General features: G+C 48.3%; 1 protein-coding gene across 12 annotated transcripts in view; it reads left to right on the top strand.

Moving 5' to 3' along the window:
• Nucleotides 1-23533, top strand: part of LOC139760351 (uncharacterized) — a 492128-nt gene that overhangs the window by 193030 nt on the left and 275565 nt on the right. For all 12 annotated transcript variants that reach the window (XR_011715318.1, XM_071683401.1, XM_071683413.1 and 9 more), the window contains one exon: nucleotides 14549-14644. Coding sequence is in view for 11 of the 12 variants with exons in the window: in XM_071683401.1 (XP_071539502.1) it covers nucleotides 14549-14644 (96 nt within the window). In the remaining variant the exon portion in view is untranslated. The remainder of the gene's footprint in view (nucleotides 1-14548; nucleotides 14645-23533) is intronic.

Here is a 23533-nt window from a genome sequence, read left to right on the forward strand (position 1 = left end):
ATCTACTAACACGTATGTGCCATTTATCTTCTACCACTTGTGTGCCACGTATGTCCCAGTTCCATATCAGATGCGCGTTTGAAAGTGACAGCGGATTGTCACTAGCAGGAGCGTGTGGCGAAGATGATAGTGAAAGTGACTATGTAGAAGCTTGTTGCTGGCTGATACGTATAGTGAAGATGAAGCAGGAGAAGATGTCATGATACGTGAATGTCTTTCTTTTTTATATATATATGTATCGCATGACTATCTGGCTGAGGACTTTCTTCCACACAGTCCCATTGTATCGTCGAACCCATCAGTGCTCAGAAGGCTGTCGTGGTATGAAACAGAGCCCCCTAATGTTGTCTCTGGGGGCTGTCATGGTATGAAACAGAGCCCCCTGATGTTGTCTCTGGCGCTTGTCTTGCTTCCATGACTGCTCGCCACCCACCTGTCTGTGGTATTCGAAGTTGTCACTCCCGCGATGGGTAGGTTCTTGTCCCTCACCTTCAACCTCCGGGGGCACGACGCAACGGCAGGATCCTTGAGCACGACGGGAGGACGCTTGAGCGCGACGGTAGGATCCTTGAGCACGACGGTACGACCCCTAGGGTATAATGGCCTGAACTTTGACCTGACATGTAGAGGTCAGGACATAAGCCAGGATTACCATACTGAAGAATCGAACCGCCTTGCTCAGGGGAGGTGTCGTACCGTGTCATGCTCAAGGGCCATCCACACTGCCGTGCTCAAGGGTCGCACCGTCGTGATCAAGGGGTCTGTAAGCTCCCTGTTACACTCGCAAGGCGAGGAAAGGCGCGTGTGATATTCTGCCAAGATGGTTTTTGTGTTCCTCCGAGACACGTTTTCTGAAGGTCAGGGAGAGAGAGAGAGAGAGAGAGAGAGAGAGAGAGAGGCAGGGGCAGGGTGGGAGGTGGTAACAGGGAGAGAGTTGGGTGAGAGGGAGCCAGTTTTCCCGGGCAGAGCCGCGACGGTAAAAAGGGAGGATTTAAGACCAGTCGATGGGTGTTGTCGCCCTCAAAGGAAATCTAGTTCAGTAAACGGGACTGGACGGGTGGATGTTGGACATGGGGATGGTACATGGATTCAGTCGAAGTCGTGTGGGGGTAAAAGGCAAGGGAGTCCCTTCGTCAGGGGGTTCCTTAACCCGTGGACAGGTGAGGCTGTTGATTCGCTGTGGGAGCCTCATCAGACGGGCGTGCCTTCATGTATTCCTGGCGAGGTGCCACTTCCCAGGTGGCAGGCACCCTTTCCCCTGGGGGAGGGATTAAAGGTTAAGGGTAAGCTGCACCACCGACCTTCCCTTCCCCCTCCACCTTACCAGCCGTATGTCAGCTGGGACGTGGCTCCCCTTCCCCCACCCCGGAGCATGAGGGAGCCTCGCCTGCTGCTGCCTTTGATTTATGACTGTGTGTGTGTGCGTGTGTGTGTGTGTGTGTGTGTGTGTGTGTGTGTGTTATTCACTCGTCGCCTCGTTCATCTCTCTGTCTCGCTTGGTAACACTGTTTTTGTCTCTTGGCTTCTTTCGTTCTCTCTCTCTCTCTCTCTCTCTCTCTCTCTCTCTCTCTCTCTCTCTCTCTCTCTCTCTCTCTCTCTCTCTCTCTCTCTCGCTCTCTCTGTGTCCATGGTTCTTCGATATTCCAAAGTTATTTTTTTTCTCTCCCTTCACCCGACACACACTTGCTCTTCCTCTTATCCCTCCTCCTCGTTCTTCTCTCTTACTCCCCCTTTCCTCTTCATCCCTCCCGCACCCCCCTCTCTCTCTCTCTCTCTCTCTCTCTCTCTCTCTCTCTCTCTCTCTCTCTCTCTCTCTCTCTCTCTCTCTCACACACACACACACACACACACACACACACACACCTACACCCACCCACCCACCCCTTCCCCACCCAACTTCCACTTGCTGGCCTCATTTCCAGTAATTAAAATCAGGAGAGAGAGAGAGAGAGAGAGAGAGAGAGAGAGAGAGAGAGAGAGAGAGAGAGAGAGAGAGAGAGAGAGGTCGCCTTCCAGACACACACATCAGCGGCTGAAGTAAAGTGAGATTGATTGTCTCAGCCTGTCTGACTGAAAGGCCCGCTCGCAGAGAGAGAGAGAGAGAGAGAGAGAGAGAGAGAGAGAGAGAGAGAGAGAGAGAGAGAGAGAGATGTAAGAGGATCATATACCTACATGAACACACACACATACACACACAGTTCAAGAGCAGGGGGACGCAGCCATTTTGTAAAGTGTTTGTCATGGAAATTAGCTGCAATAAAGTCTTTTTTCCCTTCTATTTATTTGTGTCGTGTGTATATTATTTCAGGTGTGTGTGTGTGTGTGTTTGAGTGTGTGTGTGTGTGTGTGTGGTGTGTGTGTGTGTGTGTGTGTGTGTGTGTGTGTTTGAGTGTGTGTGTGTGTGTGTGTGTTTGAGTGTGTGTGTGTGTGTTTGAGTGTGTGTGTGTGTGTGTGTGTGTGTGTGTGTGTGTGTGTGTGTGTGTGTGTGTGTGTGTGTTTTGGGAACAGCCTTAGAGAAATGAGGAGAATGTATGTATTTTTGTCTTTATGTATCCATTTTTGTCTTTATGTATTCATAGATGTAGACATGTGTGTGTGTATTTACGTACATATTTATGGTCTGTGTAGACTGGGTAGGACCTGGAGCGGGTCTACACCCGCCCAGCAACAAGCTACAGTTTAGCAGAACACGACAACCGCCTCACCTCTCCAGGGAAATCTGTAGACCGGCGAGTTCTCGCTGGTTATTTCCTAGGCATCAGCCGGAGAGTCTCCGAAGTTGGCCGCTTATTTCCTAGGCATCAGGAGGGAGAGTAGCGGATCTGTCGTGCTCAAAGGCCGTCCCGTCGTGCTCAGAGGTTCGTCCCGTCGTGCTCAGAGGCCGTCCCGTCGTGCTGAGAGGTTCGTCCCGTCGTGCTCAGAGGTTCGTCTCGTCGTGCTCAAAGGTCCGCACCGTCGTGCTCAAAAAGGGAAGTCTGTGCGTTGCAAGACTGGGGGGGGGGAAAAACCTTTGAAATTGAGTCATTTCGACCAAGACAGATGGTTGGGTAAGGAGGACACGAGACTGACGTCAGGGACACCCCCCACCTCAAGCAAGACCCCCCTGGTCCAGACGTCGCTGCCTCCAAGCAAGCAAGACCCTGCCACCATTAAGGCCGGAGACGTAGTACAGTACACGTACGTGTGAGGAGCCGGGGTGGACGGACGCCTCTCCTCCCGGCGGGGTTATGAGGGGATTGCCTCTTGTCACCAGCGCGGACGATCAGGTGTCCACTTAAGGCGAGTTACTTAACGAGGCGGCCATCATAGACATCATTCTCCTCCTCCTCCTCCTCCTCCTCCTCCTCTTCTTCTTCTTCTTCTTCTTCGATCTTTTTCGATCTTCTTCTTCTGCTTCTTCTTCTTCTTCTTCGATCTTTTTCGATCTTCTTCTTCTGCTTCTTCTTCTTCTTCTTCTTCTTCTTCTTCTTCTTCTTCTTCTTCTTCTTCTTCTTCTTCTTCTTCCTCTTCTTCTTCCTACCATGCATTTGAATTTAACAGCACTTTGCATGTTGACGTAAATGTGTATTCTCATGGTATTATTTTTTTTCCGTTAATATGACAGCTTATAGATATTTCTCTCTCTCTCTCTCTATATATAGCTCGCGTCGGATAGATGATTATACTCTCTCTCTCTCTCTCTCTCTCTCTCTCTCTCTCTCTCTCTCTCTCTCTCTCTCTCTCTCTCTTGTGCTTCTCATTCAGGAAGTGTAATTTCCTTTTTCACCTGGGGTTGGTTGGTCGTGTTGTAAGACCATTCTGGTGCCACCTGTCGCTCGTCACCGGGGGGTGACCATATGGCTCACTGGTGTTGTGGGGGACGTGTGCTTCCAGCTGGTGGGTAACGCTTTATTTATTTATCTATCTATTTTTTTTTAAAGTTTTTGTTAGTGTGTTATCAAGAGTGAAGTGCAAGGTAGGTGGAAATGTTTTTTCACGATCTCTCTCTCTCTCTCTCTCTCTCTCTCTCTCTCTCTCTCTCTCTCTCTCTCTCTCTCTCTCTCTCTCTCTCTCTCCTGTACACACACACACACACACACACACACACACACAACACACACACACACACACGCGTATAAAGGCACTGATGAATTCGGTAAATTTAAGGTCTCATTTTCCATCTTAAATCTTGGATTTGTGACCTGCGAGGGAGTGTTTCATCGTTACGGTGATGATGATGTAATGATGGTTCCCGTCCATCATCACGTTGCCAGGATGGGTCACACCGCCGTGTGTTGTGGGTTCATAACGTCTGCTGTGCTGCCTCCGTGGCCGAACGTCGGCCCAGGGAAAACCTGTTCTGAACTTGTTGTGATTGATCCTTTGTAACCCGGGAGCCTGGGAACCTTGCGCCTCTGTGTGTGTGTGAGAGAGAGAGAGAGAGAGAGAGAGAGAGAGAGAGAGAGAGAGAGAGAGAGAGAGAGAGAGATCAGTACGGGGAGTGCATGTGTCTGTGTTGATCCGAATATGCATACAGACACATCCTTGCATGTAAGGCCCTACGAGTTTAGAACACCCCTCTCTCTCTCTCTCTCCTCTCCTCTCCTCTCCTCTCCACTCCTCTCCTCTCCTCTCATTGGTCGAACCGTTTATTTATGATACGTCCATTACTCGGGCCAGTATTGTAAAAGCTGTATGTTACTGAAGCCAATATGTTAAGACTACGTTCGCTCTAGTCTGTTTTGTTTTAAAAAAAAGCTGGTAATTACTTGAAGCCAATTTAGCGTGAGTCATGCAATGCTTAAGCCATTTTTTGTCTTAAAGCTGAGTACTGTTCAGGCCATTTTCTGTAAAGCTCAGGTCATTTAAATATCGAAGTCAGTTTAGCCTAAGTAAGCCGCGTAAATATTTCTCAAGCCACTTATTTAAAAGCTCATATTTTTCTAGCCAACTTTTTAGAAGTATATTTTTTTCCAAAGAAGTTTTTTTTCGTTTTTTGTAAAAGCTCATTTCTCTTCAAGCCAATTTTTTAAAAGCTCATATTTTCGTCATTTTTTTTCAAAAGCTCATTTTTCGTAAGCCTTTTTTTTTGGGGGCAGAAACTTGGTATTGTTCTGGCCATTTTGTCTCAATCGGTCGTGTATTGGCGGGGGCCAGTGAGAAGCGCCCACAGGTAGTAAGTAAGTAATATGAACTGCCAAGGTTCTTATATGTTTGGTGGGAACCTAAACTTGTCTGTCTCCTGTGTGTGTGTGTAGGAACTGTCGAATGTTCGTCCCTTTCAACACCCTTTAAGGAAACACCCCCTCTCTCGTTATGATGGGATGGGTTCAGAGGTTATCATCGACTCGTAATATTTAATAGATTTATTGTGGAAATTTGAGGTAGTTCGAAGGAGGATTGTAGATGTGTACGACGCAGGGGAGGTGTGTGTGTGTGTGTTTGTGTTTTTTTTTTTTAATCATCGGCTACGTCCTGGTTCGGACGTGGAGTTGGGGGGTGGGTAGGGTGTGCGTTGGGGTGGAGTGGGGTGGTGTTGGTGGATCGGGGAGTGCCAGAAGCCATCGGCTGTAAATCACAAGGGCCGATGGGCTCGAAAGAGGCGCATTGAATAACCTTAATCCGCGCCGTGAATCGCGGAGCGTTCTAGGGAGTTCAGTGAATCTCCGGTCACTCGCGGGTGACAGTGAGGCGAGGGGCTTGTGAAAAGGCCTCCCTCTCTCTTTCTCTCTCTGTACATATACAGTGATAAAAGCTGTGATCCCGACAGTGATAGCGAGGCGAGAGAGAGAGACAGACCCTCTGAAAGGATCGTGCAGTGATGAAGGCTCTGTGTGTGTGTGACTCCGTCGATACAGTGACGTCGAAGCGATGGGCCTTTTTTTTGAGAGAGACGATCGTACGTATCAGCCGTGCTGCAGCAGGCTGTCACTGCCGCACTGTTATCGACGGTGAAAAGCGAGAGGCTTTTGAAAAGGATGGTGCAGTGATGCAAGCTGGTGCTTTGTGGTGACACGTGTTGTTTAACTTCGTGTGAACCTTCTACTGAGGGTAACGCGACTCTGTTCCTAAATAGTGTTCTTATAGGATTCGTTGAGGCCGGTCAGAGTGAGGGAGTAGCCTCCTTACAGCTGCGGTTGTGATGTGGTTTGCCAGAGAGAGAAGAAAAATTCTTCCCCTGTGCTGGAAAGGTGTTTGTAAGACCTTAACATATCTTCCTGTGAGATTGGAATGATTAATTTTTTTTCAATGTTTTTATTGGCCACGATGAAGCACTGAAATGAATTTTTTTTTTTTTCGCCGTTGAAAGATTTTGTGTTAAAGGAGAATGAAATGTTTTTTTTGATAATTCCTTTATTATCATTTTGATGTGATAAGTGGTGCATAGTACAAGTGGAGTGAAGATAAGGGAACATCTGTATTTACGTAAAGAAAACGTTCCGTGTGGTTAAAAAGTTCCTGAAGCGCCATGACCTTTTTTTTAAGGTGAGGTTCCCTCGTACCTACCTACCCAGCAGGCTGCTCGCCCGGCCATCCCACGTCGTCATTAAGCCAGCCACATTGTGCCTCACAGTAGGACCAGCCAACTGAAGACCTAACCTGTGATCCGGCCGTCTGAATCGGGATGCCCTCCCTCACCTGCGATGATCCAAACCTCCCGAAGTTCTACTACACCGTAGGATGCCAGTGATCTCCACCTGAGACGTAACGGCAGATGCCTCACCTACACGAGAAAGAGGGGGCGAGCGAGCTCTTCTCTCTCTCTCTCTCTCTCTCTCTCTCTCTCTCTCTCTCTCTCTCTCTCTATCTATCTATCTATCTATCTATCTATCTATCTCACGACAGAATTTGTCGCGATTAAGACGACCACATCCATGGTAAAGGTTTCACTATCGGTGACTCGGGCAGCGGGTCTGTTCCTACGTTAAGACCCCCAGATGACTCAAGATGTTGCCAGGACGCTAACCTGAGGTGTGTGTGTGTGTGTGTGTGTGTGGCGGTAACTAAGGGGAGGGGAGGAAGACATGTTCCTCAAGGGGCGGTAATGAGTAGTGTGTTGTCTGGGTGGTTTTGGTCATCAGCGAGTCTCGTAACGCGAGACGGGGGAGTTGGGTAAGAGACTGTGGTGAAAGGTGGAATGACACGCGTAAAGCGACACCTGTGATAGACTGGTGGAAAGTTGACGAGGGTGTGGTCGAGGCAAGAGCAGGGTAAGGTTAGCCAGGGAAGGTTTCTAACCCTTCCCCCTGGATCCAGCGATAAGATGCCCAGATTTAATACTAACGTCCCGCTGGATCATCCTGGTCCATTTTCCACATATTTCGGACCCGTGCCACCGTACCCGGGCCATGCCCCTCCGTATCCGGGTCCTGCACCCCCTTATCCGGGGTCTCTGTCCTTTTCTCCAAGTTCCCTACCCCCTTACCCTTGTTCCGTGCCCTCCCACCCTGTCCGCTTCCCCCCACAGTCAAACACAGGTCGCAGTGAGACGGTGTTGGTGGGTAGTCTCGGCCCCAGTGCCAGCCTGTCATGCCCGTGTCTCCTGGAGGAGGAGCCCCTGTCAGGCTACACTGCCCCACGACCCCCGGTGTACGCCTCCATCGTCAGCTTGGGAGGGGAGGGAGGTCGTCCGCCGGGTTACTATGCCCCCCAGGTGACGGTCTCTGTGTCGCCTGTGGCCGTCAGAGGCCAGTTGGGGACCAGGGCTTTCATGGGAAGTGGCGGGAAGCACATGTACTTGAGAAACCTCAGTCTTCCCGACACCCCGCTCCTCGAGAGCCACCTCTCTAAACCCAGGAATCGCAAGACCGTTTGTGTGGGCCAGAGCTTCTCCCTGCCGCCCTTGCAGGAGGAAACGGCGGCCTACGGGCGCGCCAGGAGTTCCTCGGTGGTCATGGGCACTCAGGCCATCACCATGACCTCTCACAAGGTCAACAACATCGAGAAGGCGGAGAAGATGTTGGCACAAAAGGTGGTGAAGAGCGGGAAGACCGAAGCCGGGGTCGAAGTCCAGCACAACATGGAAAACTCCCGGAAGGCAAAAGCCTCAGAGGTGGCCCAGGACTCGGTAGAAAACGGGGAGGAAAGAAGAGCCGCTTCCAGGATCCAGGACGCGAAGGCTTCGGCAGGGGGCACGAAACACGTCTCGTTCTCGCTCTGTGAGCCAACGGCACCATCGCCGGACACCCTCGCTGGGGGGCCACGCGTCCGCGTGTCGTACGTGCAGCCCCTGAGCTACGAGAAGACCAGCGAACGGCCCGCCCAGCCGACCAAGAAGAGGCTGTCGTGGGCGGCGGGGAGAGAAGTTACACAAGCAGCCGCCGAGTCAGGGCTCGAAACCCGGAGTCGTCTTAAACAACAACGTCGCTCAGGATCGTAAGTTACGACACGCGTCGTCCGAAGCGGCGTCCTCGTCTCCGCAGAGTGGGTCGTCCGTCAACACGCCCAAGTGTAAGAAACGCCTCTCCTGGTCCGCCAGCGAGAAGAAGAGGTTCAGCTGGTCGCCCAAGAGTTCCTCGCTGGACAGGGGCCTGAGTAGCCCGCGTCGCTACTCCTTCGCCGGGGAGGAGTCCCGTCGACCGGCCATACGCATGGGCACCCGGAGCCTGGTCTCCATCTCCCCTCCTGTGGCAGGGAGCCTCGTCCATGTGGCCGGTCAGGGCCTGGTCTCCAACACAGTGCTCGCTTCCATCATCGACCAGCAGAGGTGTGCCACGTACCCGCGTTTGCTTCCAGGTCACTACAGGGTGTGTGTGTGTGTGTTTGTGTGTGTGTTAGAATTTCATGAGCCGCGCCCATTGAGGATGTCATTACCTGCCGGAGGAAGTCTATACTGATGATAATTGTCAGTGACTCACGCCAAGGACTTCCGCAGGATGTTAGTTTTCTCCAGCAGGAGAGTCAGGTAAGGTGGTTGGAGATGTGACCTGCCACTGTGTACACAAACTGTGGGTCGTCATGGTGCTGTGTTGGTTGATACTGGTCGTGTTGTTGGTCGCGTGTGTGGCGTGGGTGAAGTAGTGGTCCCTGTTGTCATATGTGATGAGGAACGTATCTAAAGAATGAATGTCAAGGACCGTCGCTTTATTAGTGTGACTGATATTCGATTATAGTCATTAACACACACACACACACACACACACACACACACACACACACAGTGGTTGTTGTGTGTGTATGTGTGTATATGCGTAAACACACATAGGGGTAAAGATATGGTACATATATATACAACACGAGTGTCAAACTCACTCCCCTTAGCGTACAAATAATGATGCTCATTAGCAATAATACTTACGGGTCAGGTCAGGGACCCTGGGCATCATACTCAGTGGTCGTAACGTCTGTGGTCAATGGTTGCAGTGTCGTCGTGCTCGAGGGCCGTGCTGTCGTGCCATTACCACGAACCGAATTATTTCCTCGTCGTCGTCGTCGTCGTCGTCCTCCACCTCCTCCTCCTCCTCCTCCTCCTCCTCCTCCTCCAGGTCATTGACATCCCTCCTCCACTTTGAGCTCGTACGGAGGGTAATGTTCGCGGCTGAAAATGGCTGCTCTCCTGTACCGCGCCAGCAGCGCCTACCTCGGGAACCAATTAATTAATATGCTTGACTCCCCTGCCTCGGTGTTTGTCATGGTGATGAGGGAGTTTTCGTAACACATGCTCATTATCATGAGCCTCTCTCTCTCTCTCTCTCTCTCTCTCTCTCTCTCTCTCTCTCTCTCTCTCTCTCTCTCTCTCTCTCTCTCTCACACACACACACACACACACAGTAATTAACTTATCGAGTGATAAATGGATCAGCTTCATTAATGGCGAGTCTCGAGAGCCATTGCGAAAATGTAAAGTTTTCAAGAATTTAGGCTCTTCGACCCAAGGAGGGAGCTGTGTAATCGGCTTTGTGAGGGATCATCGTGTGATGGAGGAGCAGTGTGATGGAGGGAGGGGCCAGGATGGTGGAAGGGCACGCGTGATGGAAAGTTAGTGTGGTGAAGGATCAAAGTGATGGAGGGTCAGTATGATGTATGATGGAGTAGTGACGTGGGGGACTGTGTAGTGCATACACACACACACACACACACACACACACACACACACACACACAGAGAGAGAGAGAGAGAGAGAGAGAGAGAGAGAGAGAGAGAGAGAGAGAGAGAGAGAGAGAGAGGGGTTCCTAGATATATTGTATGTTGTGATACAGAAAACGTCATCTGTTCCCTGTAGTATCCAGAGGTCGTCTCCTGCGCAATTTGTCGTTTACCTTAGCCTGTCGTTTATCGCTGATGTTAATCCTGTTGCATCGTTAAACCCGACTCCCCGCTAGCCCCTGATCTAGTTTGTCGTTAAATCAGACTATTTGTTAAGCTAACATAGCTCTGAAAATCTGTCGTTCTGCGCAGTCTCCTTCGGGTCTCGAACCTGTCGTTCTGCGCAGTCTCCATAGGGTCTCGAACCTGTCGTTCTGCGCAGTCTCCTTAGGGTCTCGAACTTGTCGTTCTGTGCAGTCTCCTTCGGGGTCTCGAACCTGTCGTTCTGCGCAGTCTCCTTCGGGGTCTCGAACCTGTCGCTTTCCCGGACCTGTCGCCGCCTCCCCAGACCTATTGATTTCCGGCCGTGACGCTGATCCTGTCGTTAACTGTTACATTCCCTCAACTTTCCCGTCTCGTTGAAACCCTTGACGTATCGTTGACCACCAATGTTGACTTCCCTAGAGCTTCGTTTAACCCAGGGTTTATCCCTGAGCTTCTGGTTGGACTCGACCTTGCCATTCGATCGATCTCTCGACCCGTAGCGTAAGACCTGACCCGCCTCCTCCTCCTCCTCCTCCTCTCCCAGCGTCACTTGCTAGTTAAGGTCCTGGTCTTAATCAAAGGAGCAATTACGGTCCAGTAGTTAAGTGAGGAGTTACCTGCCCTCCTCGCCGGCCAGGAGGGCAGGTTGTGTTCTCCCGAGGAGCTACAGAGGTGAGTGAGACTGTTAGGGGTTGTGAGCAAGGTGGTTGTTGGGGGGAGAGTGGACCGCCTCTCTCTCCTGTGGTTGTAGGTTAAGTGGAATATGGTTGAAGTCGATCTATTTGATTTCTCTGGTCTATGGTTGAGTACAGGGCTCCCCTTCCTTGGTTTGATATGCTGTAGGTTGAGTTGGTTGTTAAGATTTGGTCGGTTATTTCAGGTTCTGTATTTAGTGAATGTGTTTGTTCGTGATGAGGAAAAAAGATTACCAGGTAGGATAATCAGAATTAAAAGGTTCGATTGATACATGCCTATGTTCATATTGTGAGATTATTACTCTCTGTTGAGGAAGTGAAGGTTATTATGGATTATATTGGTATACTCTCCTAATGTGTTCATGAGGACATCACATATATATATATATATATATATATATATATATATATATATATATATATATATATATATATATATATATGTAAAGTTTTTACAGTGTTGTTTAGTATCGTCATATTTTCAGTTTTCCATTTTTCATTTCTCGAAGTAACGGTCACCTTTTGTTTGGCAGAAAAACGCATCGGTTGCCTATATGTATACATATTTTTTTTTCTATTATTCTTGTGACATTTTTTTGAAAAATTCGAGTTTTGGACTCTCTCTCTCTCTCTCTCTCTCTCTCTCTCTCTCTCTCTCTCTCTCTCTCTCTCTCTCTCTCTCTCTCTCTCTCTCTCTCATACACAGTGGAAACCAGGTGAGGGCTGTGTAAATACGGTGGCCCGAATTCGCGAACGTTTTGAGGGACGGTCCCGTGGGTGGATGACCGTATTGGTAAATATTTGGCCCGATGCGATGACTGCTAACCTGAAATGGTGAGAATTCCTGCCTGGCGAATGTTCTTCCCGGCGAGCCTTCGCGCTGGCCATCATCGTTCGCCTCAGGTGACAGATGGCTGGCCCATACTTGCAAATCTTTGACCTTTTTTGCCAGCTATCACATTTTCTTTCTTTCTTTTTGCTGCCTCCCCCGTAATGGCGAAACGTTATCCATAAATTTGACTTGTTTGCTTTATCGCCATTTGGCCGTACAGACGATTGTTTGACGTACGAAATGTCGTGTGTTTGCTCACCTTTGCTGAGTGATTTGGTGCTATTGACGAATGTAGCGTGTTTACACGAGTTTGTCCACTGGTAGACGAGACACACACACACACACACACACACACACACCTAAATGACTACTGCCCTCAAGGAGAAAAAATAGATATGCAATTGTTACAGCACTAGTAGGGTGAGGGAGGGTTGGGTTTTTTTTTTTCTTTTTTCTTGGGAGGTTTGGAGAGATGGGCAGGTTAGCGTGACACTTGACTTGGGAGGTGTTTCTAACCCTACAGCACGGGTCGGAGATTATAAGCCCCTCCTGTGTTCTTAAGAGGTTTAGGGAGGTTGGAGTTAATTAGTCTTCCTTAATAGATTTCGTAATAATTCTTTTTTTGTAATTGGTGTGGCAGAATTGTCTCCACGGCAGAAAGATTAATGACGGGGGAACGTTTTGAGTGAGGAGTGGTAATGTTTAGTGGACGGACGGGCGTACGCGTCTGGGAGGCGCGGTGCGTGGGTCTGCGAGCAGCGCGGCCTCGCATGGCCCGGAGGAGACTCGTCCAGTAGACCCCGTCATCCAGGGTTCACCCACCAGACACACACACACACACACACACACACAGGTGCCGTCATCCAGACTTCATCTTAAAAAGTTACCTTCTGTCGTGGACGGTGCGGCCGTTGGGGATTTCATTGTGAAAAAGATTCGTTTATAAGCCTTTTTTTTCCCCCCCCCTCCCCGGGGGGGGGGGGAGCAGCGAAGGACAGAGAAGCCTTTTAATTGGCGTCCTGTGATTTCATTCTTTCATCGTAACCAAGTGAGTGTGGGCAAAGGCGTGTTCCTTTGCCAGGCCACGACGCTTGTAAAGGGAGGAAGAAAAAGAAAAGAAATTTTGAGGTAAAAGCAATTGGGATTATTTTGAACTCCTCGGTTTTGTTGTTGTTGTTGTTGTTGTTGTAGATCCGAGTGTTGTGAGTGGAAAGGTTATATAGGAGGGAGAGGTCAGGGGAGATGGACTCCATGGCTTAGCTCGTCCTGGTGGGGGGGGGGGGGGGGAGAAGGAAGAGGAGGAATCATAACGTGTGTGTGATGGTCACCCTACACAAGCCCGGTCTTTGTTGTTACACATTGGACGACCACCCTGTCTGTCAGGGCATAATAACTATTACTCTCTCTCTCTCTCTCTCTCTCTCTCTCTCTCTCTCTCTCTCTCTCTCTCTCTCTCTCTCTCTCTCTCTCTCTCTCCCTCAAACACCGGTGTGTCGTCGTATGTCAGGGCCCAGAGCCATCCACGCCCCACACGTCAGCCAGTGTACGCCTGTATATGGAGGTGTAGGGGAAGCCGTCTCCGCCCCGTGTCCCACAACACAACACCTCACATACCGCGGGATAAGACCGTCCTTTTAACCCTCCCCTTCCTCTTTTTAGGGGTGGGGGGATTGGGTGTTCTAATTGGTCCCTCCGTGGATCGAGAATGATTTGGTATACACGACGCTTGTTTCATCCAGACGATCGGGTCACATTATGGAGGTTACCGGGAAGGTCGCTTCCATGTTGGAGGGGTTGTCAAGACATTTGCCACTCAAGTGTGTGTGTTCGTTATTTACGTTGGTGCTCCGGGGCTTCGTCTGCTCTCGAGGTTACGCTAGCGAGTGAAGGACTGCCCCTTTTTAGCGAGGCTGTATCCCTGGGAGTTAAGGCTCTTCAGAGAATTTCCCTCTTCCAAGGAGGCTTCATAACCCTGTTGCTGGAAGTAGCGCAGTTTTGGGTTGCAGGAGTCTTGAGATAAAAGGTTCTGTGCAACGCTAAGACTCTTTCGACAGAAATTGACCGAGGGATGAATGTAAATGAATCTGAAATTTGTTGATTTGTATTGAAAATGTGTGTGTGTGTGTGTGTGTGTGTGTGTGTGTGTGTGTGTGTGTTATGAGCAGAGGACATTTGTATTAGATTAGACGTATTAAATGTACAGAAGATATATGTCACTAGTACACCTAGGAACATGTTCTCTTCTCACTAGTATACCTAATAATATGTTCTTCTGTCTCTGGTACACCTCGTGTAACGTGATCTCCTGTCACCATTGTACCTGGTAACATGTTATCTTGTCTCTAGTACACCTAGTAGCATGTTCTCCTGCCACTAGTACACCTAGTGACGTGTTCTGCCACTAGTACACCTAGTAACGTGTTCTGCCACTAGTACACCTAGTGACGTATTCTGCCACTAGTACACCTAGTGACGTGTTCTGCCACTAGTACACTTAGTGACGTATTCTGCCACTAGTACACCTAGTGACGTGTTCTGCCACTATTACACCTAGTGACGTATTCTGCCACTAGTACACCTAGTGATGTGTTCTGCCACTAGTACACCTAGTAACGTGTTCTCCTGCCACTAGTACACTTAGTAACGTCTTCTGCCATTAGTACACCTAGTGATGTGTTCTGCCACTAGTACACCTAGTGACGTATTCTCCTGCCACTAGTACACCTAGTAACGTGTTCTCTCTTGCTTGCAGCCACCACCGGCAGGAGACCTCCCTAGTTCACCCAGTAACACACAAGTCGGCGGTTCAAGCTGAGGCCATCCACTCCCCAGCTGCGGCGGCCCCAAGGTACGTAACCAGTCCGCTCCTAGCACCACGTACCACGTGTGCCTGGTGCTCCTAGCACCACTCACCACGTGTACCTGGTGCTCCTAGCACCACTCACCACATGTGCCTGGTGCTCCTAGCACCACTCACCACGTGTACATGGTGCTCCTAGCACCACTTACCACGTGTACATCACGCTGCCTTGTCGACCAGGTTATACGCAACTTTTCTTTCAGGTATTGCGTTGTCTTGTTTACCAGGTACCACGATACCTTTGTCGACCAGGTAACGTGTGCCTGTGTTGACTAGGTACTAGGCACCATGTGCTGTGTCCACCAGGTACCGTAATGCAGGTCCAAGACTCACACACACTTTAGAAAACAATTATCTTAGTAATTTCGTTTTTAAGAGTCACACGCCCGCAAAGGGCCTGAGAATTTCGTCTCTAGTGGCTGCTCTTTCTCGAGGGTGCGCACATAGTGTATACCAACACCGTTGTAAATTGTAAACAGGTTCCTGTATATATATATATATATATATATATATATATATATATATATATATATATATATATATATATATATATATATATATATATATACACACACATACACACACACACACACACACACACACACGTTCAAATGTTTATTTTGTTATGTGTGTGTGTGTATATATATATATATATATATATATATATATATATATATATATATATATATATATATATATATATATATTCGTATCATGATTTAGTGATATCCTCGTCACAGGCAAGGCGCCTTCATACATATCTTGTGGTCAGCGTGCAATATGTAAGGTATATACATTTATATATACACGTACCGTCTACCTCCACACCCCCCGCGGCTGGGATGTTGTAAGATGAATTATAGAGACGGTACAGCTCCGTCTGGCCGCTCGTTGGGGGTCCAGTGGTTTTGGTACTGCTCACGTCCCTCCACCTTCCTCCGTCTTGCCACGACCAGCAGTGAGTGTGTGTGTGTGTGTGTGTCTGCCTGTATGGTACCGCGCGGCTCATATGCTACGGGAAGGATTGTACCTCTGCATCCAGGTTACACCGTTAACGGTACGTGGTGAACGTATCTATGCTCGGGTGCGTAGCTTATGGTACGCGGTACGTTGTAGCATCCGTGTTCAGTCCAGGCCTGAGTTTTACGTTCATGAGGCTGCCTTTCGCTCTCTCACACGCCCTGCCCTCACCATGGTACACGGTACATTCCTGCCTCACATGGTACACGGTACATTCCTGCCTCACCATGGTACACGGTACATTCCTGCCTCACCATGGTACACGGTACATTCCTGCCTCACTGTGGTACACGGTACATTCCTGCCTCACTATGGTACACGGTACGTTCCTGCTTATCCCCCTTTTGATCGGAGTTACAGCGTTGTCAGTGTTCCATGATAGTTCATACCATGATATTGGGGCTTCCCCCTGTGACAAGCTATGTTCTGCCAGGCTAATTTGCATACAGTGTTGGTTTTATGTTAGGGAAGTAATTTAGAGGGTATCCATGCCTCATGAAATTTGGAACACATGACGAGAGAGAGAGAGAGAGAGAGAGAGAGAGAGAGAGAGAGAGAGAGAGAGAGAGTAAAACAGGATGTGTCAGAATTTTCACACCAGACGTGTCTTCTTTTTTTTTCCTCTGACACGCGTATATATATATATATATATATATATATATATATATATATATATATATATATATATATATATATATATTTTTTTTTTTTTTTTTTTTTTTCCGACTATTCACATTGTTGGTGATGATTTGTGGATGTGGAATAAATTGGTAGCATTATTTGGAGCGGAATGTACAAGGGTAAGCGGCCTTGTTTGCCCTGCGCTACCCAGCTGAACAAAGCAAATGTTACAAAACAAAAGCAAATGTTTCGCGCAAATGTTTGTTGTTAAATACAACATGGCTTGGCGAGTGTGTTTAGTGTTTAAGGTAGTTTATTTATTTATTTTTTGTTGTTACAGTTTTGCGTGCTGCGTGTCTGCGATTGCTCAGGCAAGCAAGCAGACAAGCAGGAGTGTCGTAACCCCACCGTGCAGTGAAGCGCGTCTTGAGTGATTGATATGGTCAGCTACAGGTCAGACACTGGTTCACCTGTCTATACTTGTGCTCCTGTGGTCAACCAGGCTATGGCACCGTTCGTCTACGTAGAGCCTTGGGGTATATTTCTTCAGTGTTCTCTTTTTATGGACTTGGTAGTAAAGTGAACGCAGAATTTAGAACTGCTAGTAAAGTGAAGGCAGAATTTAGAACTGGTAGTAAAGTGAACGCAGAATTCAAAACTGGTAGTAAAGTGAACGCAGAATGTAAGGTGAACCCAGATCTTGTAGCTTCAGCATGAAGGTAAATGCATTTTATGTGTACGTTATTTAGACCGAGGTAATTCAAGGTTGGTAGAGATGATTCTGAAGTCTGTTTGCCGTTTCTCTCACACACGGCCCTGATTAAAGCCTTAAGGGCCTGCAGTGAAACGAGTGTTTGAAATTGAGCACGACGATATAACCCTTGAATATTAAGGTTGCAAGGTTTTGGCATGATCCCTGTAGGTCATGACAGTGTCCAAGGCCATCATTTATGACCTTACGGTTGTCCCGTTGTGGTCAAGGGTCATATTGTCATTCCTAAGAGGTTTGGACATTTTCTGTAGCCTTTTAATGTAGAATGGTTATGGACAGTTACTTTACGATGATTTTGGAGGTCTTCTACCCCCACAGTGGGTCTGGGACCTTACCTTACCTTTCTTACACCTTACGATGGTTTCGAGGGTCTTCTATCCCCCACAGCTGGGTCTGGGACCTTACCTTTACCTTACGTATACCTTACCTCAAGTTTCGAAGGCTCTTGTATCTCTTGTGTTTGGCGGTCGTCCGTATATTTCTCACCGATCGTGTCTGAGGTATGCCTCACCCTCCTCCGTCTGTCATGTGTGTTCTTATACCTGACCCATCCTAGCGGCATACACGGGCATGACACTGCACTTCGAGGTAATGTCTCCCCCGGCAGGTGACGCTCGGGGCAGTCCGCCCGAGCCAGCCAGCCAGACGCTACCTCGACCATCTTACAAGAAATGACTGTAATTGTAAATTGCTTCGCCCTACTTCGCTCCCTCGCTTGCGAAGCGCTTCCTCCTCCTCCTCCTCCTCCTCCTCCTCCTATTTTCTTTTTTTTTCTTTTCTTCCTCTTCTCTTCTTCTTCTTCTTCTTCTTCTTCTTCTTCTTCTTCTTCTACTGCAGCCACAGTTATGTTAGATCAAGTCACCATTGCTCTTTTCTCCTCCATGGTGGACGAACAGTTCTGTATGGCTTTTGACCTCTGATTGTCACTTGTGATTGTAACTTGGGTGTCTTGATCTGGCTTTCATTATTGTTACCTTCCTCTGGACCCTCTCTGTTAACTTTATGTCGTCCTTCAGGTGTAGTGACCAGACTTGAGAAGCATTTTCTAAGATTTGGCCTAAAAATGCATTACGATATCAGCCTAATATTTTCCTTACCCGCGTACATGGGTTCCGATTCGCAGTTTATCTTCACAGTTTTGCTAAGTTGGTGATCTAAAGACAGGTTAGGTACAATGTCGACTCCCAAGTCCCTCTCACACACTTTCCTGAAGCTTATATTCTTGCTAGATGATATTCGTGTAAATGCCTTCTTCTCAGTATGTTTTAGCTTCGTTACTTTGATTTCTCTCCGATTAGATTTCATCAGCTGTGTACCAGCACGACTCCAGGCCATGTTTAAGTTCCCTTTGTAGGTTTATGCTGTCCCTGTCACGCATTCCATCCCTTATGACCTTTGCTTCGTCAGCAAACAGATCTATGTCCTGGGTCCAGTCCGGGCAAGAACATTTTACATACACCAGGAACAGCAGTGGTCCCAGCATCTACTGGGCCTGGCGGCACGCCGCTGGTTACCTCAGTCCGTTTCGTGAAGGGTCCGCAGACGTGCTTCCCTTTCTGACCGTCCAGATACGCTCAGTCCACCCAGCCTCTCCTCTTTCTTCCAGAAACGCAGCTCACTCTGGCATAGAAGTCTCAGGTATGATCCCCACGACCTCCATTCCCTGGATCCGTGTTGGTCTTTCGCTTTGATACTTTCTGCTTTCCAGGTTGTCACCCATTTTCTTTCTCGTCATCGTGGAAAGTTTCAGCCATTGTACAGACCATATTTCGTAAAGAAGATTACTACGTTTGCTCTCCTCCACTCGCTTTGCCACTTTACCTTCCTCCAGTTACATCAAGAACAACAATTCGAGCGTCCGGTCAAGCTGTTCCGTAGGCTATTTGCATCATGTGTGCGTGAGTGATGACCCATTTGTACAGTAATGGGAGGTGCTAGTTTTTGCACTCGCGGGTCCTCCTACTGTCGAACGTTCTTTGCAGTTAAAGAATTCATAGTTATATATGCTCGGTGCATTGTGTGTGTGTGTGTGTGTGTGTGTGTGTGTGTGTGTGTGTGTGTGTGTGTGTGTCAGCAAGTGTATTCCTGTCCCTCGTCCTCTTTGTTTACGCTTTCTTTCATTTAGGGTCTCGAGTTTCACATTCACCCCAGGGGGGAAAGCGGGGGAGTGGGGAGAAGGGGAGGACATACGGGGGAGTTACTGTGAGGATAACGGGAGGTAGGGAGGGAGTGTGGAGGAGTTGGGGAGTCATAGTACTGGGGAGAAGAGCGGGAGGAATGGGGGCGCTCTTTAGTTATTGTTTTAATATGCGTAGTAAATCTAGGGGGAGAGGGGAGAGTATTACCCCGTGTGGACGATGATTGTACCCGGTCTGAGTTATGTAGGTAGTTTGTGGTGCTCTGAACGACGCTTGTTATGTACTACATATGTATCCGCAACCCACGTATGTACTTGATATTTATATTAAGGTGTGTATGCATGCATTTGTGTGTGTGTGTGTGTGTGTGTGTGTGTGTGTGTGTGTGGACGTAAGATGTCCTCTGGATTTGGACACGACCGTAGTAAACTCGGGCGCGAGGAGAGGCATCGGGAAGCGGTGTCAGAGACCGTCCTTGACAGAGGAATGCAAACGCTTGCGTCGTTGTGTTGCATGCCAACGAAGGGCTGTGGTGTTGCTTGGCTCCAGAGACAACACAGCCTCCTCCACACGACCCCTCGCTGCAGGGAAGAACCTTGCATGTGGTTACCCAATCATGAATCATACTAGTGTGTGTGTGTGTGTGTGTGTGTGTGTGCAGCGTAACGACACACAGGGAAAAAATTCTCTCTTTCTCGCCTTTCATATCAGAGGGGGTATGATGTGGGTAATTGACTTCGCGACATACAGGCACTTTCTTGCAAATGCGACTCCCCGAGTATTGCAAGTGTCCCGGACTCTCATGCCACCTCCGGTCAAACTCTCACGTCTCGGGTAAACTATACTCGGGTTTCATGTAAGTTCGGGTTCCACCTCCTTTGATCAGACACTTTCTAAAAAAAAAATTTTCATCGGCATCTCAGGTCTTTCGCCAGGCTTTCTGCTTATAGAAATATTCTCAGTATACTTCTAAAAGACAAAAAACTCCTTCCAGGGATGATATAAAGTACTTGGCTTGAGGTGGTAATTTATAATATATTTTTTCTGGACAGAGTCTGATCCGATAGCGACCATGGGACTCAGTCCTACGCCGATGCTGTAATGAGCAGCCGCGTCCCCCTCCTATCTCCCACCATTGTATACACGTCAAAACAGCAGTGGTGACAGGACACACCCTTGTCCCACGCCAGCTTCAACCTTAAGCTAGTAACTACGTGCTGTTATCTACAACTCACCTGCAGCTTATCACGAAAACATCTGACGGTGTCTGGGATCGTCCCCGCCAACACCATATACACACAACGTCCCTCCCCCAGACCTTCTCTGTTAACGAATCTATGATCGTGAACACTTAAGTTGATGGGTTAATACAATCTCCATCTACACGAATCTCTTAGCCAAATATCTACAAGGCACAACGACAACTTTGAGAGGGAGAACGAGAGTAAAAACTACGATTTTTATATTACAATCTTTAGACGGAAGGTCTACTAAACCACCGTATGTGACACACACACACACGAGAGGACCGTGGTTCAGTAGAGCTGTTTGGTGGCTGCTCATTCGCTAGTTTCCATCTTTCACAAGCCCCAGGGTTTGGAAGAGGTCGTGGAGGTGTGTGTGTGTGTGTGTGTGTGGGGGGGGGGGATGGTCACGATAATGGTCCTGTGACCCCGGGTTTTGGGGGGGTTGAGTGGCTGGTGGCACGTTCGTGGTCCCACGCTCCCGGGTTCAACCCCCTGACCCTACCACAGTGTGCTGGGGTCAGTCCCTCAGTATCGCGGGCGAGTCCCACAACCTTGTCTGATGATTACCTGAAACTGGAGCTGTGTGTGTGTGTGTGTGTGTGTGTGTGTGTGTGTAAACATTGGCGTGTACATACGCTTATTTTCGTTTGTGCATACGTGTATGTATGTATGATTTCCTGTGTGTATAAGTGTGTGTGTGTCCGTGAATACTTTGTGTACGCCCGCGTCATAGCGTATGCGTACGTATTTTGTGTCATGATAACGCCAACACGTACAGTTTTCTTCGTCCGCTCAAGGATATTTTTGACTTCCACAACATCGAATGCAAATGTTCTCTCACGCTGCTCTTCCTCATTACTGCGCCTTACCAGTGTATACACGTACATTAACTTCCTCTCTCCACCTCCCCATTAACCCCAGTTAGTCACACCCATTCATGACCTGTGGCTCTTTGACTTTATCTATTTCTCATTCTCAGTGACCCCCCCATTTTAACCCCACATGTATTTTCATGTATCGTACCAACCTTCCCACCTTGACTCATACCACCACGGTCGCTAATTCCCCTGGCGGAGAGGTCAACCTTGATGTATGGTTCTACATTTGTGACCTCGTTTAACCTTGCCCTTTGACCTGCGGGGATCCTCATCACAAGTCATTGCTGTAATTAGCGTGTCATTCAGCCTTCTTTCCGGATTGTAAGTTTTCATTTCTTTATTGTTCAGTCATTTATTGTAACTTTTCTTCTTCGAAGTGATCATGAAAATAGTGCGCATTATTTTTCCCGTTTTTAAAGCCTTTATCATATATATATATACCGTTAAATTTTGATATAAATTATCCATCTTTCTGGTTGACTGATAGATATTGCAATTGATTCTTATACGTTTACTGTAAACCCACGTACTTCCAAGTCATGGTACTTGTAATTAAAAAAAACACTAACTGGGTAAAAATATTGATAAGTGAGACTGATTGAGGGGGAGAGGGGAGAGGGGGGGTTCCTTTATGATGAAGCTGTGATAGAAAATGGTTTCTGTGTACCTGTCGCCCTACTTGACTCTTGACTTGACCTGACCTGACCTGTCCTTGGGGAGCGTCAACACCGTCTCATTGTACCGTCACAGCGGGGATGAATACGACCCTTACACCGCCCTTATCCTCCAGCCTTGGGACCTTCCTTGCCTCTGCCGATCCTACAGACCGCAGACCATCGAGGAAGATTGGTCCTGCTTGTTCGTAGGTCAAGTGGCGTATTTGAAATTGGTCCTGCTTGTTCGTCATCGGGCAGGTAGGATGTTTAGAACTGGGTGTGTTAGCCGGAGGGACTGTTAGAATATCCAGACTCGATCTCGTTCGTTAATCAGACTTTCAACGATGGTCAGAATTGGTCTCATTCGTTAATCAGACCTTTAACGGTGTTCAGAATTGGTCTCATTCGTTAATCAGACTTTTAACGGTGTTCAGAATGGGTCTGAGGGATTAGTGGGATGGCCAGGGCATTCAAAATGGGTCCTGTTGATCGTGATGTGGGATATTCAGAATTAGTCCTGTCTGTTAGCAGGACACGGTTACGATATAGGAAAAAATGGGTTCCATTTCTAAGTTGGATATTCAGGGACTCATATTGACCTATTACTCCAGCCTTTAGTAACACTGAAAATGACGCGTGTGACGTACAGTTCATCTGTCGTTATTTTGGGTTTTCGTGGAAGACCATTTCCCTTTTCCTCATCAGGTGAGGGACTGGTGGGTCGATTGCTTGTTTGATGTTCAGGGTGGGGTTGTTACGAGGGTAGTTAAGGGTGATGGCCAAGCTGTGTGGCTGAGGCAGTGGTGGGTGATGGACTGCGTGTCGTCAAGTGGTTCGTGGGACAAAGAGAAGGGTAGAGGGAGAGGACTGGCCCTAGGGAGGCAGGGAGACAGGGTGGCAAGGGGATTTTGGCCCTAACTTGCATGCCACTTTCCCTTGGGTCAGGCTCGATTGGGTGGGGGATAAGGGAGGAGTGGAGGTTAGTGGGTATGGTGAGTGGGGGGATTTTAGGGAGTTTAGGGCGTGGTAAAGAGGGAGGGAGAGAGGTAAAGGTCAGTATGGATAGAGGCTGAGGGAGGTACGTGGGGGAGGGGGAGGGAGATTATTATGAGATGTAAATGAAATTGGGGAGATTAGGGGTTGGGATAGCGAGGGAGGTGGGGAGACTATAAATATGCGGGATCGTAAGTTTTTATTTCTTTACACATGAGAGAGAGAGAGAGAGAGAGAGAGAGAGAGAGAGAGAGAGAGAGAGAGAGAGAGAGAGAGAGAGGTTTTATATTTCACCCAGAGTGGAATAAGGAGACTTGTACTCTCTCGCCACATGTAACTGTAACGCTTTCTCTTGTACTGAGCAGTACAGATAAAAGCTACCCCCCACCCCATTAACCGCCATGAAAGACATAAATACATGAATTTCCTCCACTTCGAATTTCCTCCACTTCATTGTCAAGTTCCGTTATTTAATCTACGAGCCTCGCGTGGTGAAAACCTCAGAGCATCATGTGTCGCCACGGGTCCTTTCAGGAGGAGGAGGAAGGAGGA

This window comes from Panulirus ornatus, chromosome 36, assembly GCF_036320965.1.
Source record: "Panulirus ornatus isolate Po-2019 chromosome 36, ASM3632096v1, whole genome shotgun sequence".
Classification (NCBI taxonomy): Eukaryota; Metazoa; Arthropoda; class Malacostraca; order Decapoda; family Palinuridae; genus Panulirus; species Panulirus ornatus.